This window comes from Podarcis pityusensis (genome assembly GCF_964106645.2).
Source record: "Podarcis pityusensis genome assembly, chromosome: 2".
Lineage (NCBI taxonomy): Eukaryota > Metazoa > Chordata > Lepidosauria > Squamata > Lacertidae > Podarcis > Podarcis pityusensis.
Genome location: NC_138029.1, coordinates 70,162,767 through 70,178,038, shown reverse-complemented (window position 1 = coordinate 70,178,038; position 15,272 = coordinate 70,162,767). Strand labels below are relative to the sequence as shown.

Sequence of the window (15,272 nt, the reverse complement as noted above, 5' to 3'; positions counted from 1 at the left end):
AGATTAAAGATGTTTAAAGAAATGGAAATTTGATGTTAAAAGGGAAAATTTTAAAGTTATATGATATTAAGATCAAGGATTAGGTTTAAAAAAAAAGTTGAAGTTATATATTTTAACATTTTATTAAATTAAAGATTGGGATTAAAAAAGTGGAAAAGAAACTGCTGGACAAATAATGTGGACTGGAATACAAAAGAGGGAGGTTTGAGGAAGTCTAGAAAATAAGTAATGTAAAATTGGAAATGGAAAAGAGAGTTTGTTTTTAATTGTTGTGTTTTGTGTTTTTATTGTTAAGTTTTGTATTGTTTTTTGTGTGTGTTGTTTTTTGTTTTGTTTTGTTGTTTTAAACTTTAATAAAAAATTATTTTAAAAAAACAACAACAAATGGCACCTCAACTTGGTCCCAGGGAGAGAGCCTATTGCCCCATCTAGCTCAGGGCAACAGGACCGTGCTACTCGCCCCACATATTCAAGGCTTTTCACTTGGGAGAGAGCCCTATGGCTTCAAGATGAACCATCAGAAGAAGTGTGGGCTTCAGGATAACTTCCAAGGTCACATGACACAAGAATGAGATCCATGGCAGGGAAGAGTGTGAAGATCAGAGGGGGAACCTGGTGATGTGGCAGGAACAGCTGTGTAGGCAGTCATTTGAGGAGACTCAAACACTCCTAGCCAAGAGCAAGAAACTACAGTCTGTTCAGGAGTAGAAGCCTATGTACAAGGAAGGAGGCGGGGAGGAGAATGGGAGATGTGTGGGGTTTGGGGAGCTGCAAATAAATGAGAAGGGCGTCTTGAGCTGTTCCAAGTGCAAGCTTGAAAATGGAAGAGAAATAAAGCCTACCCTTGTTGAACCCCTTCCTTCCCCCTTCTGAGGTCCCCTTGGGCAACCAGCTAGAAGAAGAGACCAAGCAGGGGCACAGGGTACACATATTCCCCCACACTACCTCCTTCCTGCACATAGGAAGCAGCTATCTTGTTGGGAAAGGCTAGACTAGGCTCTCTCTTCTCATCGTGCTCATTTTCTAAGTGTCTGACACAAGGGTAGAAGGGAGAATATTCTGAGAACCTGAGATTCTCCACCTGCAATGAGAAAGGATACAGCTCATCAAGAGCTGCACTATGTGATTATCCCAGACAGGAGCAAACGGATTCTGCACACAAGGCTTGTTGCAGACTAAAGGAGTGTGTGTGTGTTCATTAATTCAATTGTGCATGTTACATCTCATCCAACCTATCCAAGGACTTTTCCAAAGGTGCAATCAACAGAAGAAGAAAAAGAGTATAGTAAATTACTATAACAGCTGCTTCAGTGCATCATGCAGGCAGAGGTGGTGAGATCCTGGCAGTCTCCTGTCTCACCACCCTGGTCCTTGCCTGCTATCCTGTGATGTGGGCCTGGGATGAGAAGTTCACAATCCCCCATATTTATCCCAAGGAATTAAAAGTATTGAGAAAAGGAGAGAGAACTCAGTGCTGGCCTGCCAGTCAGGCTCCTGCTCCCAGAGGAAAACCAGGGCACAAAATCACCCCATAGTCATTGGTGGGCAAAGGCATTGCATCTTTGCTCAGCTTCCCAAACAACCTTACAGAGGACAGCTGGGTTTATGCTCAGCTGGAAAACAAGTCATTCCTCTAAGAAAGAACACAGCCTCCCTACTTCAGGTGTGCATAGATTAAAAAGGAAAGAAAGACAGGAGCCAGTTACGAGAATAGGAGCATTTATTTTACTACAAAATGAAAGGTAGTAAAGCCAGCCTCCAACTAGATTGCAAACTCCTGCCTGGGCATCGGCTCCAGGCAGCTCAGGGGGTGGGTGGATTACAGCACCATACAGATATAGCAGCTGAATTAGTGTCATGCCTGCAGTCAAAACAATGATTACACACTCTTTCTAGAGAAAGGTGCACACAGCATCTCCTCCACCAAGCAACAGGACATGCCTGCTGTGGAAGCAGGTTACCCGAAGAGCCAGAAGTCCCATCCCCTAGGGTTTTTTTCCCAAGCCCAACACAAGCAGCCATATTAAGTGTTGTCCAAATCAGAGAGCCTTTGGAAAAACTGAGGTATAATGGAGTTAATCAAGTTCAAGGAGGACAAGTCTAATAACCATTGAGGGGTTGGGGAAGAGGAGGAATCCCTCTATTACAGCGTTATGGGTGGGCAAGTTCTGCAAGCCTTCACGACCTTACCAGGCATCTAGAAGAGGAATGCTTGCCATTTCCTCAAAGTGGTAGCCACAACCAGCTACTCAACAATGATGGGGAAGGGACCAGGGGCTAAGGGCATATGCATTCACCATTCACTGATAAAATAAAATATAAAATAAAATAAAATAAAATGGAGAGGCCTGTTAGGGGAAGACGTTTTATGGGTTGAGAAACAGCACTCAACAGTGGACAAAGGAGGGAAGGGGAAGATCAGCCACTACCAAGAACAGTGTTTTAAAAAAATCCCATGCAGGGTTGAAAAGGAACCCTTCCAGATATGAATGTCAGGAAACGACTTCCCTCTCTCTGAAATGCTCGGCCAGGAAGAAGAGCACTGGCAGCTCATTCAATGCGGCAGGTCCCAAAGGAAAGAGGTCTCAGTGCAATGCCATATTGCATTGGGTAGAACCTTCCCCCCGCCTCCTTGGTTCAGTATGAAGGCCAGAAAGGAGCATACAGAGGTCTCCACAGCCAACGTCTCTTCAGTCAGGGAAGAGAAAACACAGTTCAGAAACAGCTTCCTGGTAGTACCAGAGCATCTTGCTTAGCATTGGGAGAGTCAAGCCTCCTGCCCAACAACATGAACCCTCTTCCATCTCCTCCACAGCTGGAGGTGTGACATGAAGCTCAAAAAGAAGCAGCCACCAATGCAGAAGACTCTTGACTATTCTCAGGTTCCCCCCCTGCTCAAGTCGTTCCCCAACACAGTTCAGTTGCTACGCTTCCAGGAGTTGCTGTGAATTTCTAGTGGGGGTTTTGGGGGGAGAGGGAGGGGGGTTGTTTTGCTTTTTTAAAGTTTTGTTCAACCAGTTAGAAGGAGACAGACAGAAACACGCCCTTCCCATTCACATCGGCATGCAATAGAGAAGAGCGGAGTCGAGAAGAGAAAGGCCGGCCCATCGCAGGCAGCCTAGGAGAGCACGTTCAGAGAGGTAGCCGATCGCTGGTGGTGCCAGTCGCGCAGGCGAGTGTAACGGGGGCTCTGAAGCTCCGAGACAAACTTTTCTCTGGGAGGGGAGAGAGAAAGAGAAAGAGACACAAGGAAGAGATGGGAGGAGAAAGCAGAGACCGAGAAGGAGAAAACCAGAAGGGCATACCAGGCATGGACTGCTCTGCAGCACAAGGTCAAGGGAACCAAGGTGGGAAGAAGGCTTTCATCCCCTCTGCCCCGGACAGATGGGAATGGGACAGTGGCCCTGGGCATCCGCCAAAGCTTAGGAGCGAGTCTGGACTCTGCACTTTCATCTCCCAGCCCCTGGCACTTTGGGAGTGGGGAGAAGTCAGGTAGAAACCCACTGACTCTCCTGGCCCTATCAAAGGGACCTTCTTACCTGGCTTTCCTAACATGCTCATCATCCGGGTCTTGCACTGGCAGCGGGAAAAGGAGAAAGAGAATATCATGGTCTGAGCCAGTCAAGCTGTTTTAGTTTTCTGAGAAGAGAAGTGGAATTTTTTTGGGGGGTGGGGAGGGGGTGGGGTGGGCAGGGAGAGACTAGGCACAAAATAAGAGCATTCCCTGGAGGATACAGGGCCTGGGCATCAACAATAATGAGCGGGAAGCAGAATGAGGTGCCTGCAGAGCTCTTTGCAGAGCAGAGATAGACTGAATGAGGTCAGCAGAGCATCACAAGTGGAAGAGAGAGAGAGAGAGAGGATCCTCCTGGGACTTGCTGTAGGACAATCTGCCAGCAGAGCCCTCCCAAACTGGCCCAGGTCCAGAATTGCTTGTGGAAGGTGGCCAGAGCTGTCCCAAAACAAGCTCAGGTGCCTCTGTAACCTTTGCCTTGTCGCCGGTGGCACCAAATGCCTCGTGACTCCCTGCCGCTTCCCAGGCTGGAGCCAGCCAGCCAGCCAGCTCTCAACAACACCCCCAACCTGGAGTGGCTCCCCCTGGGAGGGAGGCACTTACTGAATTCCGTGCCTGTCAGATGGGCCAGGATACGGAAAGAACGGGACTGGGTCGTGCCCGTCCGCGGTCGCCAGTCCTCTGTGTCCTCAATGAGCCTCTTTTTGCTGGAGTCATTGGGGAGGAAGGCCGGCAGGCTTGCCAGCCGCAGAGAATGCCTACGAATAGACAAGGGCACTCAGCCAGGGCTGCACTGAGATGAGCATCTGCCAGGCATGCATGACACACACAAACACAAGAAACTGCATCAAGCAGCCGGGGGGGGGGGGGAGATAAACCACCATGAGGCACAAATCAGGACATGGCCATAGTTTCATAATTCTGAAGATCACAAGTAACCTGCCCTGCAAACACATTGAACGGATCCTGAAGCCCCTTCTGTTCCCTCTCCCCCATCTAGGCCAATTAATTATCCAGGCCTGAGGTAGCTCTGCTGGTAGAGCATGAGACTCTTAATCTCAAGGTCATGGGTTCGAGCCCCACATTGGGCAAAAGATTCCAGCATCTCGGGGCGATGGACTAGATGACCCTCGTGGTCCCTTACAACTCTACAATTCTATGATTTGAATTGTCTGGATAGTTAAAACCACACACGAGATAGCATTTGGATGAGAACGATGTATGCCTGCTGCAAAAAGCCCGTGCATTTATGAGAAGCACCAAGTCCACAATAAATGGCTGCATGGAAGTGTTCCCTTCCAGAAAGGGCCTTGGCTCTGTGTGAGATCCTTAAACCTGAAGCCTCCTATGTCAGGCTGCAGCAAGGCCCCCAGTTCCTCAGCACTGCTCTGGTGAAAATCTCAAAGGAGATTTTTCACTGATGAAAAATTTGAATCCTTATTGAGGGAAGCCCTGTTACTGCTTCTAGTGCTACTCCAACTTCACAAAGGGATATTCACACGCTATAACGGGATGACAGCAGCAGCAGCACACAGCATACGAGGGACACAACAACATCTGTCTGAAAGTTTCTACCCTCCCCTCCCCTCCCCGACATCTCCCAGGTCTTACTGGTCCTCCAGGTAGTAATCTCCATAATCAGGTGGGGGGTTGCTCTGGGGTGGAGCCTTCACCTCATGGGGGTGAGCGCTAACCCTGAAGCCACGAAAAGTGAGAGAATAAGAGAAAAGATTGGACAGGTCAGGTGAGACGTGCCACCCTAGAACACAACAGCACAAATAAAAGGCCACATCTCCTGAGGGAGCAGCCAGCGCGCCACTGGAGGTAACAGCAGCTTGACTGTGCAGTGGAAAACACACACACACACACACACACACACACACACACACACTGCTCCCTGCCAGTTTTAGCACCACTTCCTTTCCCTTATCTACGTCAGGCAGTTACTGCTACAGTTGTCAGCACAGCCTGAAGAGTCACAGCAGGCCATCCCACTCCCTTGGAAGCATCAGGAAGTTTCCCTGAAGCCAAACTGCCAACATTTAAAGCGTCAGGGCAGCCACCATGCCCCCAACTGGCCGTTTCACCTCAGATTAGCCCCCAGGCCTGGTTCACATGACACGCTTAGCCAAACCATGGTTTAGTGCGTATGTGAGGCCTCCTGGAAAGAATATCTTGGACTCTTTGGTTTTTTGCTGCTGCGTCATGCTGAGTTAAGCTATCATTTGGTTTAGCATATTGTCTGAAGCTAGCGGTCTCCAGGCTAATCGCAAGCTGTAACCAAGGTTTGTTGTGTGGGTTGCGCTTCGTGGTTTGTCCAAGAGAGAGCTGAACTATGAGCATAGGCTTAATTAACACACTATGCCAAAGTGTGGCTTGGCTGAGCAGCAAAACAACCAGGAAGGACCAAAGGGGTTGTGATGTCCTCTCCCAGAGTCCACAGAGTCAGGCTAAGCCATGATTTAGCTTAGCATGACATGGGATCCAGGCCACCGAGTCATTCAGACAGGCCCCAACACAAACCCAACAAGTAAAGCGGACACAAATGATGTTGCCCCACATATTGCAAGAAAAGGGACCTCCACGTCCCAAGTCCCACACTAAAGTCGTCTGTTCTCCACCTTCCCCAACCCCCAAACATGTCCCTCAAGTGTCTCTTTTTATGAGGGATATAACCTGCCATAAGCACACACTCCTGTGGGACGGTAGGATAGGGGGTAGAAAAGTCAGTGAAGCAAAAAACAAACAAAAAAAAACTGGCAAGGAATGAGGAGGGTTTTTAGGTGTTGAAAAGGAATTATGTTTAGGTCATGCATGTTAGCAATAATACACTTTAAAGTTACAGAACAGGCAAAGGCTTACTGACTTGTCAGGGTTCTGCACCTGCAAGAGAGAGAGAGAGAGGGAGAGAGGGATACAGAGAGAAAGAGAGAGAAAAGGGAAAAGAGCAAAAAGACAGTCAGGAAAGTGAAGGACATGTTAGAACCATTAGACAAAGTTTTTTAAAAAACATGCTTCCCTTCCTGCCTCGTGTGGGTGAATAGAGCCGAGATTCCATGCACAGCTAACCTAACTGGGTCATGGATCCTCAACTTTTTGGACCCACTTTGAACACCCAAACACGCATTTGTGGACCCATTTAATATTTCACCATATATTTGTATGGTGGTAGTGCTCCTGTTATGACCCACCTTGGATCAGGTCACGGCCCCCTAGCAGGTCCTGGCCCACCAGTTGAAGTCCAGTGCTCTAGGTCATAGGATCAGGAATGCAGGAATATGAAAGAAATGAGCAGCACCATTTCTGGCAGCATGTAGACTACGCTCACCATGGTCCCACAACTGGTCTCATCCAAGGCACCTGATTGGCAGGGGACCCCGCACAGGCCAATGAGAGACACAGGGGTGGTCAGAGGTGTACAGGACCGCATCTAGCATAGATATAAGCTTTTCCGTCCCCACCAACAAAGGTGCCAGGGACACATCAATGCACCAAACGAGAAAGGAATCACCTCAAAAGCAGCAGCATCCAAAGCCTAGAGTTTCAGGACACAATTTGCATGCAGCCAGGCACTGTTACAATCATTTCGGGATGTTTCATGGGAGGTGATTAATAAACAAAATAAACAGAATTAATTTAGGGCTGCATTTCTAGACATGGGAAGATAGCAGTCAGAAGATGCCAGTTTCGGGCTTGAAAAAATGAAATAGTCCCGACACAAGTATAGATTAATCGGTATAAAATTTCACCCAAGTCATTTCCTTAATAAACTGGAAATCTGGATTTACCATAGTGCTGCTCCCTTCCAAAGGATGCCTGAGAACAGCTACACTGGTACGGGAATTTTATGCTGGGATGAGCAGAATTGGAAACTCAGCCAAAAGCCTTGATGTCAGCTACTCAGTATTTTATCTGGGGTGGACAGCTTTATGCATAATTTCTTTTAGTAATTTTAAGTTTGTATATCATATTATTGTGCCCAGTGCTGAGACCTTATGGTGCAGGGCAGGTAAGAAATCTTATAAATGAAGATACTGGATCTGGGACCTAGTAAATGATGAACAGTTTGGAGAATAACTGTAGCTTAGATTGCCAGGGAGGCGGTGGGGATGGAAAGTTACATTGGGATCCATAAGCGACATTCATTCCTGCCATAGTGAGTCAGCCACACAAGAAACCACAAGCAGATAGCACCATACCTATAGATACAGATCACTCGCCATAGCACACTGCTGCTCAGACCAAAGAATCTAGCGATTCCTTTGTGTTGGTGAGTCAAGAGAACTACTGGCTGGGGTTCCTGGGATGCAGCCCCATGCTCCGGACTGCCGCCTACGGCATTATTATTCGTTGCCCAGGAGGTAAGATTGCAGGACTCGAAAGAAGTGAAAGATGATGAAATGCAGGCCACTAAATGGTCTGGCTTTTTCAATTAGGCATTCCGGAATGAACAATACACAAGAGACCTGCCAGATCTAGGCATCATAATATGAGCTCCAGCCACCAGGGGTCACTGCAACACTAGATGTCTTAAATTCTAGCACAGATTCTGGTACAGAGGGAGGGAAAGGGCCGCCCACACCCAGCCATTGCCCACCCATAAAAAGGCCACACAGGCAGAGCCCGACATGCACAGTGCGGGCAGACAAGCGAGTGTGTGGGCAGAACAGCACAGGGCAGAACTCCACAGTGAGGCCACTCAACTCCCCCCCCCCCAACTCCCCAGGGTGTCTAAATAGCACAGCGACATACCCATTGTGCTGTGTGGTGCAGACGGACGCAGAGGGAGTGTATGGCACCGATTTCATCACCAGCCCGGGCTGGGAGTTTGGAGCAGAGCTGACTCCAAAGGGCCGGGCCGTTTTGTTGAGGGCAGAGCTGGGAGTGAAGTTATATTTCGGGCGCTCGGAGGAAGGGAGCGCATCCTGAGCAGAAGACAAAACACACAGACGCCCAAGCTGGCACAGCAGGCAGCATGCAAGTGCACCCCCCGCTGCCAGGCCACCATGCCAGAGGCCACCATGCCCCAGGAGGAAGCCAGGCCAGATTCTGGCCACAAGGGCATTCCTCAAGTCCCAGGGCAATAACCACAGCCAGCCAGCCAGCCAGCCAGCCGCATTCCTGGCTGCCAGTAGCCAAGACACAAGCAAACACGCCCTGTATGTGCCCAGTTGCCTACTGCCAGCCGACTTCGTTGAGCACCCTATGTGGGCAAATGTGGTCGCTCTAGAACTGACCCCGGGATGAGCCTTGGAGAGCAGGGGAGGCAGTTCAGATTGGGCACGTGTCGTAGCAAAACTGAACCATGCATATCCATTTCTACACCCTCCATCTCGTTCCCTGCCTCCTCCAACCACAAGGGAAACAGAGGAGGGATACGCCCAATCAGAGAGGGAAACTAGAAGACAGCCCTGGCCACAATCTTGGAGAAGCTGTTTCCCTCCACAGCCTCCACAGGGGACTGCCTGGAAGTCCCCTACCCCCGCCCAGCACTTCTTTTGTGAGGCAAGGCCTCAGATTCCAGAATAAACATTCATACAGGGTTAGACTATACAGGGAACATAGAGGCAAGGGCAGCAAATGGCTCTATTTGCTGCTCCAGCCCACTTAAGGCAGGCAGCTCCCGGTTCATCCTCCACCTGACCTCTGATGATCACAAATAAATTCAATATTGTGGTGGCCATTTTGAGTCTCTGGCTTCTGAAGGTTTATGGGTGCAATCAAGAGGAGTTCCATTGAACAGCAAGAAAATAAACTGCTATAGATTTGGGGGGCTGGGGAAAAGGCAGCAGTGAGCTCCTTTAGTGCCAGCACACCAAGGTTCAGGCTACGGTGCCTGGTTAGCTCCAAAAGTGAGCTGCAAAGGGGGGGAAGATTCCACCAAAACCAGGTGTAAAAAGGAAGACGATAGCAATACTCTTGCTTGGAAACTTCAAATAATCAAAATGCCAAGGAGTTGCAAGCTGCACATCACTTATTTGAGGGCATGGTGAATGCAGTAGGAATGTCTGACTTAGAAAAGCCTTATAAGCACATGGCAGACATAGCCACAGAGTTTGGCCCACAGATATAGCACAATCGGTGTAGCTCAAACAGACCCCTGGAGAAGGGCTGTGCAGCCTAAAACGCATTGGCATTTGTTATTATCCTGAGTTTCAGAATGGATTCTTCACACCCCATTACAGTCTCATTTATTTATTTTGGCTTTTACATCGAGCACCTAACTCAAGGAGTGTCAAACAAGCTAGGGCACTTGTGTTTCCTCAACTATCCCACAGCTCCCCTAGACCAGTGGCAGAACTGGTGCCCAGCTTGGTCTGAGAGAGAACAGACCCACCACGGAGGAAGCGGAGGAAGACGTACCTTCTGAGGCTTGCCAAGGAGATTCTGGACTCTGCAAGAGAAAAGCTGCCGTTAACGAGAAGAAAGGCACTGCCAGGCAGGGACTCTCCTGGGGCAGCAATAACAGGCAAGAGGGTGGCAGCAGGTGCTTTTGACTTGCAGCAACAGAGCTGCACTTCACAGCAGAGATAATGCTCAGAGAGCAGGGCCACAGCAACATGAGGAAAGCAGCCTTTTCACACCATGAGGGAAGATAGTGGTGACAGCTCAGCCATGGAAGATCCAGTGACTGGATTGGTCCTGCCTAGGTTCCCTGGGAGAAAACTCTTCTGGGGCATGGCTAAAAGCCCTCTGTCCTAAGAGCACACCCTTGGCCTCTCTCAGTGTCAATATCCACTCATTCACACACTCACTTAAGCATCACTCTGCCTGGCTGCAAAAGGACCCCTGGAGAGTTAGAGAGGATTTCTTCCACTCTCCAGTGATTCAGATGCAACCAAGATCACTGTGGGTATAAATATGCTATGAAGCGGTGGCAGTTCACCAAAGTGAAAAGCTAGTTAGCCTACTGCTATGTTTATGAGTTAAGACAGTGCTTCTCAAAGGGTGTGGGACGCCACATTGGTGCGGCAGGAGAGGATGGAAAGCGTGGCATGAAGATTCAAGGAGAAAGAAACTTTTAAACATTTCAGTGGAGTGTAGTATCTACGGTATCTATATTGCAGAATATGGATAGGTATCTTTTCAAAAAGAGCAAGAGCATCAAGTGATATTGAGCATCCAGTTGTGATCCAGGATTGCCATTTGAACAGTGTGCTGGAGAGCAGCATTGGCTATTCTGCAGTCCCACGACACATTGTTGTGAATAGGGATATTCAACTCCGACAAATGCAAAAGATCAGATAAGAGAAAGGCTTCTTTGTGTTGATGAGATGAGAGTTTGTTTGACTCAAGTTAGACCTAATATAAATGAAGTTACCAGCAAAAGCAAGCTCACACCTCTCATTCAGTTTGTATACATGCTTAAAGTGTATACGTAAGGGCTCGTTGATCATTATATTTTGGGAATGATACATGTTATTATGTTGCTGCATTGTTCTATACTTTCTGGATCAAGCACAGCTAGTTGTTTCTTTTTTGCTTTCCAATGTATTTCTAATCAATAAAAAAAAATGGTGTGGCGTGAGCAAGTCTTTATTCTGGAAGTGTGGCCCAGAGAAAAAAGTTTGAGAACCAGTGAGTTGTTATTCCAAGGACTGGGCTTGAGTGCAAGGAGTAGGTCAGCTGTAACCACTTCTCGATCCTATAATGCACGCCATGTTCCTGGTATCTTAACTCACACCAAGAGCCTCTTACCTGCTCAAGCTGAGCGAGAGCTTGTCTCCGCACGCACGGATCTTGTTCTGTGCTTCAATGTGGGTCAAGGAGCTCGTGTTCTCTCCATCAATGCTTAGCACCCAGTCACCTACTCCCACACCTGCTTGGGCTGCCTTGCCCCCAGGGGTGAGCTGCAAGGAGAGGAAGAAGAGGACTCGGTGACACAGAATAGTTACCCACATGAAGAGACAAAGGCAGGAAGCAAACAATGTTCTCAGCATTACCCCATGTCTAGTGGAGCAAGATCTGGAGTAGTGGAATCAGATCCAATCCTGTCTTCCTCTGTTTCCCCCATAGTTTCTGCTAAACAAAGTGTGTAATTGTTGCATGCTCCAAAGGTGATAGCACTGTAGAGAACAATGCTCAAAGTGGCTGGAACTGATTTACCGATGGGCCTGAAAGTTGGAAACCAAGATTCAAACCCAGCAGGTAGGGCAACTACAAGGCCACCCAGCTATCTTCCAGTCTAACCTGCCTCCCAGGGATGATGCAAAACTCAGAGGAAGAGACAGGTACAAATTTATGAATGAGACATATTTCACTGCATAAGACTTTGCTGTCCCATCTCTCCTCCTGCCATTAAAAGGAGATCCCGACTTGCACCAACACCACACATTCTGGCCTCCAAAGAGGCTCCTCATGCCTAACTTTGACTTTGATCAGAAATGATCAGTGTTAGAAACTCAGATATATAAGCTAGGTGTCAAATTGCTCCTTAAGCCAGGGTTACAATTGTCAAAACGAAATGTCTAGTTGCCATGTAGCGGCCAGACGGCTCGAAAGTCGTATTTTTCAATACAACCTTTTGGTTCCTGAAATTCATTCTGATTGCACAAATAAAATATCACGGATACAATTCTACAGGATGGTTGTTAGTGTGTGAAAACAGTCAAGATCCAAGGATCCCCAGGCATGCATCTCCAGATGGTGGAGACATCATGTTTGCTTGGTCGCAAGTGGCCTGGAGAATTTCGAACACTGATCAGCATATCGTTTTCTGGTAATATAAAGAGGCCTCTGAAACATGCCTTGGCTGCTCTCCACAAAACCATATAGTTGCACATCTTAAATTGCCAACAATCGTATGCATGATCGGTCTGGCTTCACACTGTCCCATAGCATTCACACCCCCCCCCCCCCAAAAAAAAAGACCCACAAGCAAACACAGCCATCCAGGGAGCTGGAGAGGAGGAAACATAAAATTCCTCTCGTAGGCCCTGCAGCCATCCTTAACAAAACTGGATTAGCTTAAATTTGCCGAGCATCATGACACACCCAAAACCTTTCCAAACCCCAGTTCTTAGTCTTAGTGCCGCATCATCTTTCTTTTTTTTATAAGATATTTATTAAGGTTTTTTGAAATATTACAGTGAAAATGAAAAAGAAAAATACAAAATAAAAACAGTTAAAAACACACATATTTTCTATTACATATATTCCTTTAGCTTGTTTCCCGGACCTCCTCGTACCTCCCTTTTTTGTATTCTACTTCCATTTATTGGTTCAGCAAATCCTTACCATTAGATTTTAACCCATTTATAACCCTTTTGTCATATTCTCTTAGAACATTACAGCTGGAAACCGCTTAATTACTATCCAACATCATTCTATCATTCATTAATTTTACAATATTTCTGTAAATAGTCTTTAAATTTCTTCCAATCTTCTTCCACCGACTCTTCTCCCTGGTCTCGGATTCTGCCAATCATTTCTGCCAATTCCATATAGTCCATCACCTTCATCTGCCATTCTTCCAAAGTGGGTAGATCTTGTGTCTTCCAATACTTTGCAATGAGTATTCTTGCTGCTGTTGTAGCATACATAAAAAAAGTTCTGTCCTTCTTTGGCACCAATTGGCCGACAATGCCCAGAAGAAAGGCCTCTGGTTTCTTCAAGAAGGTATATTTAAATACCTTTTTCAGTTCATTATATATCATTTCCCAGAAAGCCTTAATCCTTGGGCACGTCCACCAAAGGTGAAAGAATGTACCTTCAGTTTCTTTACATTTCCAGCATTTATTGTCGGGCAAATGATAGATTTTTGCAAGCTTGACTGGGGTCATGTACCACCTGTATATCATTTTCATAATATTCTCTCTTAGGGCATTACATGCCGTAAACTTCATACCTGTGGTCCATAACTGTTCCCAGTCAGCAAACATAATATTATGTCCAACATCTTGTGCCCATTTAATCATAGCAGATTTCACCGTTTCATCCTGAGTATTCCATTTCAACAGCAAGTTATACATTCTTGACAAGTTCTTAGTTTTGGGTTTAGTGCTGCATCATCACTCACTGAGCTCCAGTAGTACATTGATCACATCCCATGTTTTGCATTGGTTATGTCCACAGATTGGGGCATGGATGAGTTTGTGGATGAATGGTGCCAGGCGTGTGTCTGTCTGCTCATATCCGGGTGCTTTCAGTGTTATGTCTCCAAAACCTATGCTGATGTTTCCTACCCGCACAAGTGGGTGGTGCCTAATGGGATCTATTTCTGCTGTGTGTTGTTGTTCCCCCCTGTCTACCTGTGTCTGTCAGTAACCCTGAGTCATTGTCGTGAGCAAAGCGATTCAGAGACATAAATATAAACAATAATCCCCCAACCCTCTTGTGAGGTCTGGCTTCCATTCTGGGCATGCATGCAATGGCAAACGGGCACCTTTTAAAAAACGAAAAGAAAAATTAATTATCTGTGGAATGGTGTTACAACAAACTTCTGCCAAAGCCAATGCTTCGAGCATGCTTTATAGAAGGACAGATCTGCCAGATTTGCACAAAGTGCAAGTGAAAACATTTTTTATTAAATGATATGTTATGGCCAGAACCACCAGTAGGTCACTGAAGAGCACCGTACAAGGATAAAGAATGGCTGGCAGGTAGATGTACAGGAACCTCCAATATGTTTCCATTGAGAAAGTGTGTGTGTTTGCAAAGAAAGCAGGAGCCCTGCTTCATCTTTAGATAATAATTTTATTATTCATTCCCGCGCCCATCTGGCTGGGTTTCCCCAGCCACTCTCGCCAATCAAGTAATTGGAAATTGGTCACATCTCTGTAACCTGCATAATCATTGCTGGGAAGATGGCTCATCGCCCACCACCATGGGCACTCATTTTCAGGCACAAAGCAAATTTCCTTTTTACGTTTGATATAGCTGTTCTGCAAAAAAATTTAGCTGTTTTTTTTTTATTATTATTATTATTATTATTATTATTATTATTTTATGCCCCTTCATTTGAGCTGACAGAAGTAAAATGGGAGTAGAGGGTGTGGTGACAGACAGCAATGAGTGAGATGTAATGACACATGTAAAAATACGCCCCCACACAATGCGCTTCAGTATATCCAGATGTAATTTCATATTGGATATACTTTCATTATCAGATTATCCCCAAGGCTGGAGATATATAATAATGTTATGGTGGAAGGAGCATAATAATAATAATAGTAACAGCAGTAATTTTATTATTTGTACTCTGCCCATCTGGCTTGTCACTTGAGCGAGGAGGCCATTATGTGGGCAATACCAAAAAAATTGAGGCACAAGAAGTTGCAAAACCACATTGAACTCCCATGCAGATGAGCCCACACCTGTGGGCAAAAGGAAGCAAAACTGGAGGAATAATATGTGCTCCCAGAAAAAGAAAAAAGCAACTCCCAGGTTAGCTTTACAAATACATTATGGGGGGAAATAGATACCTGCAAGACAAAAGCTAGCTCCTAAACAGCATAAAATTAATTCAGTAAGGGGTTAAGAATGACTTTTATGTGCCACGTGGGTGAGGGGAAGAAAAAGCACAGAATGACCAGGCTCCTGTAGCTTTAAGACTTGTAGAGAAGTGGGAATTTCAGGGAGGCGCAGCTTTTCTCACCCATGCATGGCAAGCCGCATCTTGCAGAAATTCCTTCCCTCCTGGCTTGGCGATAGAGGAGCCCTGTCCCGCTTTGCGTCCGGTCACCGTATTTGGATCCACTGCAGAGAAGTTGAGCAACGACTGCACATTTATTGTGCAATAAAAACAAATTATCTGGAA

At 46.6% G+C, this 15,272-nt stretch overlaps 1 protein-coding gene across 4 annotated transcripts in view; it reads right to left on the bottom strand.

Moving 5' to 3' along the window:
* The window catches only part of PDLIM7 (PDZ and LIM domain 7), a 47,312-nt gene that overhangs the window by 8,574 nt on the left and 23,466 nt on the right, over nucleotides 1-15,272 (bottom strand). For 2 of the 4 annotated variants that reach the window (XM_080988474.1, XM_080988475.1), the window contains exons 3-8: nucleotides 11,213-11,364; nucleotides 9,878-9,908; nucleotides 6,381-6,397; nucleotides 5,126-5,209; nucleotides 4,118-4,272; nucleotides 3,540-3,576 (exon numbers count right to left, since the gene is read on the bottom strand). In XM_080988474.1, the coding sequence (XP_080844600.1) occupies nucleotides 3,540-3,576; nucleotides 4,118-4,272; nucleotides 5,126-5,209; nucleotides 6,381-6,397; nucleotides 9,878-9,908; nucleotides 11,213-11,364 (476 nt within the window). Of the gene's footprint in view, nucleotides 1-3,539; nucleotides 3,577-4,117; nucleotides 4,273-5,125; nucleotides 5,210-6,380; nucleotides 6,398-8,266; nucleotides 8,440-9,877; nucleotides 9,909-11,212; nucleotides 11,365-15,272 lie in introns of all 4 variants that reach the window. The other 2 variants (XM_080988476.1, XM_080988477.1) reach the window with 2 other exon arrangements.